Below are 4307 nucleotides of genomic sequence, written 5' to 3'. Positions count from 1 at the left end.
TTTGGAGAGTTCTAGAGAAGAAAGGTGTTGATATGACTTATATTCAATTCAATAAAGATATGTATGCTAGAGTTGTTACTTGTGTTCGAACAGAAAGAGAATTGACAAAATATTATCCTATTTCAGTTGGATTACATCAGGGATCGGCTTTAAGCCCATATCTTTTTGCTTTAGTTATGGATGCTCTTACTGGACATTTACAGAAGGATGCACCTTGGTGTATGCTTTTCGCTAATGATATCCTTCTCGTGGATAAGACTAGAGAGAAAGCTTGGGGAAAACTTGAATTATGGAGATCGACATTGGATTCTATAGGCCTTCGTTTCAGTAGAACTAAAACTGAATATATTGAATATAATTTTAGTAGTAGTAGCTCTAGTGACAAAGTTGTAACTATGGATGATCAAATTATTAAAAGGTGTGAATGTTTTAGATATCTCGAGTCTATCGTTCAAAGTGATGTTTATATAGATGGGGATGTTATTAGCAGAATTCAAGTTGGTTGGTTGAAATGGAGGAATGCTTCGGACCTATTGTTTGATAGTAAAGTCTTGTTTAGACTGAAAGAAAAACTTTATAAGATAGTAGTGAGACCAGCAATGTTCTATGGTGTTGAATGTTGGCCTTTAAAAGAGAAGCATAAAACTTAGTTAAGAGTTGCAAGATGAGAATGCTTAGGTGGATGAGTGGCTTTACACTTAGAGACAAAATGTGAAATGAATTTATTCGTGATAGGGTTGGTGTATCTCTAGTGGAGAACAAAATTAGAGAGAGTTGTCTTAGATGGCTTGGTCACATTAAACGTCGACCATTTGATGATCTGATTAGGAGAGTAGATGTTTTAGATCCGACTTATGTTAAGAAAGGCATGGGTTGACCTAGAAACACTTGGGCATATTGTATAAAACAATTGTCTCAATTTATTAGAGTTAAATAAAAATATGACACTCAATAGGACGCGATGGACAAAAGGGATTCATGCAGCCGACCCAAATTAGTGGGATAAGGTTCGTTGTTGTTGTCGTTGTATTTTTGACGTGGTAAGAAAGATTTATGTAGTATAAATGTAAAAAATAAATATTTTGTGTTAGATATGTAAATGCATAAGAATTGGGCGGTATGTATGTAAATGCCCCCAAAACAATGGTGCTTATCTATCAACATTTGATTTACTTGAATTCTTAGGAAAAAAAAACTAAAGCTTCCAGCAAAGTGAGAAATGAACCCATCATCAAAATTAAAATGTTTCAACCAGTAGAACAATGAAAAGTCTAAAGAGTAGCTCAAATTTCCCAATATAAATAGACATAAACACACATATATATACACATATATATTGGCCCAAAACTCGTTTAGGTAAATAAAATAGTATAATATTTCTCTGCCATCAAACTATGCAATAGAAAATTATGAATTATACTTTATACAAATCATATTATCCCAGATTTGAATTTTTAAGTTAATAAAGTATGAAAACATAACGCATGATTTTCCTCTAGTCTATGGTGGCTTTTCACTTATTAAAAAAAAAGGAAGATTTACATATGTACCACTCAATTCCTATGTAATTACATATCTAACACCTAAACTTTAATTTTTACATACATGCCATCTTATCTATGCATGAAAAGGTGTACTTCAATTTTTAAAAGTTAAATTGGTGGTATTTTTGATGTGATGTGAAAGATTTGAGTGGTATATGCGAAAAACATTCAAGCCTTATACATGTAAATACAGAAGAATGAGTAGAATGTACTAAGTTAAGTGTTGCCGAGATGAGAATGATCAGGTGGATGAGTGGCTTCACACTTAGAGACAAAATTCGAAATGATTATATCCGTGATATGGTTGGTATAGCTCCAGTGACAGACAAAATTAGAGAAACTCATCTTAGATGGTTTACATTAAACGTTCACCATCTGATGATCTAATTAAGAAAATGGATGTTTTAATTTCAACTTATGTTAAGAAAGGCAGATGTAGACCTAGGAAAACTTGGGCTTATTGTATAAAAAAATATCTTAATTTATTAGAACTAAATGAATATATGACACTAAATAGGACGCAATGGAGAAAAAAAGGATACATGTAGCCGACCCCACATAGTGGGATTAAGGCTTTGTTGTTGTTGTTGTTGTTGTTGTTGTGTTGAAAGTAAAATAATTCAGTAACCAAATATTTCTATTGCATGCATTATAAGATGCGGCAACCATACAGATATTCAATCAAACTTGAATATAATCTTACCAGAGCCCAAATTTTGTGTTCACACAAGGAAGGTTTTTGTTGTTTTTCTGTTGAAATTTCATGTTAATCTTCTCCATCCAGGAATGAGTTCCAGCTTCAAATTTGTTTTCACAGAGCAAACTGTAAGAAATAGAAAAGAACACAGATAACTATTACTGTCCATAAGAACAGAAAAAAAAAAAGAGCATTTGCATATTTACCACCCAATTCTTATGTATTTACATGTCTAACACCTAAATTTTCCTTTTTACATTTATACCACCCAAATCTTTCATAACACATAAAAAATACCACTATTTCAACTTTTAAAAATGTGAAATACACCTTTTCATGTAACGTGGCACATATGTAAAAATTAAAGTATGGGTGTTAGATATGTAAATACATAGGAATTAAGTGGTATGTATGTAAATCTTCCAAATAAAAATTACTGTTCAATTAGAAGATATAACAAGATTTCTGATTATCTACTCACAGGCACTTGAGTGATGGCAAATACCCAAGCTCCAATGGAATTGAACCGCGCTCAAATGATTACTCCTCAAATCCAATAACTCCAGCATTAACAAGCCTCCAAATTCATTAGGAATTGTTCCAGTAAAATTGTTGACAGATAGCACCCTGCATATAAAAATATAATTAAATTTTACTTAATAACTGATAAATACTACAAATCACAAGTTATTTAGCATACTAGTTCAAAACACATTTCAAGAAGAAAACCCTCCAAATATAGACACCGTGAAGACAAAAACATCATCAAGAAGAAATGCGCCTGCAATATGTATCATTTTGCCTGAAGAAGATGATCAGAACATGATTGGCTGTATTGGGCAAAATAATTAAGGGTAAAAAATCATGTATTTTACATGCAATACATGATAACACGCGATTCTTAATGTATTTTACATATCTAAAACCCAAATTTTTATATTTACACATATAACAACTTGTTTTCATAAACTTGTACATGAAAAAGTGTATTGTACTTTTAAAAATATAGTGACCGTGATATTGTTGATGTGATGTTAAAGAATTGAGTGATATGCAAGTAAATATGAATGTTTAGGTGTCAAATATGTAAATACATAAAAATTGTGTGTAAGTATGTAAATGCCCAGAAGATTAAGCCATAAGAATGCAAAAAATCCAAAAAGGTCGATGAATCAACCTAAATAGCACAAAATGAACAATTAACTTAACTTTATAGCATAAGAAGATTCTTTCACACAAATAATAAACAATCTTGAAGAAATATACATTTCTGATCAAGTAAATACTACAGATCATAATCGCGCTAAGAATCATTATTAAGTTGTACAAAGACAACAGCATATGCTAGAGAAATTGGATTTGTTAATTTATTTTCCAATCATATTGCGTGTCTGAGTTGAAATCAATATAAGCATAGATGACCGAAAAAAAGAGAATATTTAAAAATAGTTTGTTCTAATTTTTCTTGTATAAAGTAATATGCAAATATGCTGACATTGCTTCCAAATTTTACTTCGCATCTAAAAAATTCAAGCAAGTGAAAATTGAGTTTTTAAAACCATGTACAGCTTTGAGCTGATCTGACCAAATCACAAAAAGAAGCTTTAAAAAGCATCTGCTTGCTTTCAAGCCCCATACAATCCATTGGTGGAAGATAAAACTTATAATATATTATCCTCCTTTACTGATGGTTTGTCTAGCAACTGGGTAAGGTGCGAAGAAAACAAAAATACCGCAGACTATTGTTCTCTCTTGTGAAACAACCATTAAAAAAAACATCAAAAGAAAATACAAAAATCCAATTAGAGACGTCACTCAGCACTTGAGTGTTAAATTTAAAAAAAAGGAAAATTAACATAAGTAGCACACAATTCTTATGTATTTACCAATTTCACACCCAAACTTTAATATTTACATACAAAACACTTTCGTGCTTTAAACCTATGCGTGAAACGGTGTATTTCACTTTCCAAAAATGATAATAGTTCTATTTTTTCATGTGCATTAAGGATTTGAGTGATATTTGTATAAATATGAATGTTTTGAAGTGAGATATGTAAATACAT

The 4307-nt window shown here is 31.1% G+C and overlaps 1 protein-coding gene across 1 annotated transcript in view; it reads right to left on the bottom strand.

Moving 5' to 3' along the window:
• Positions 1-4307, bottom strand: part of LOC110023264 (protein MALE DISCOVERER 1-like) — a gene marked incomplete at its 5' end in the record, with an annotated part of 29402 nt that overhangs the window by 21630 nt on the left and 3465 nt on the right. Inside the window, 3 exon segments of the mRNA XM_020722984.1 lie at positions 2248-2367; positions 2723-2769; positions 2772-2868. Of these exon segments, the coding sequence (XP_020578643.1) occupies positions 2248-2367; positions 2723-2769; positions 2772-2868 (264 nt within the window).

Source organism: Phalaenopsis equestris, unplaced genomic scaffold (genome assembly GCF_001263595.1).
Source record: "Phalaenopsis equestris unplaced genomic scaffold, ASM126359v1 Scaffold000001, whole genome shotgun sequence".
In the NCBI taxonomy this organism is placed as follows: domain Eukaryota; kingdom Viridiplantae; phylum Streptophyta; class Magnoliopsida; order Asparagales; family Orchidaceae; genus Phalaenopsis; species Phalaenopsis equestris.
Note: the sequence above shows the minus strand (reverse complement) of the source record. Positions and strands in the feature narration are given on the sequence as shown.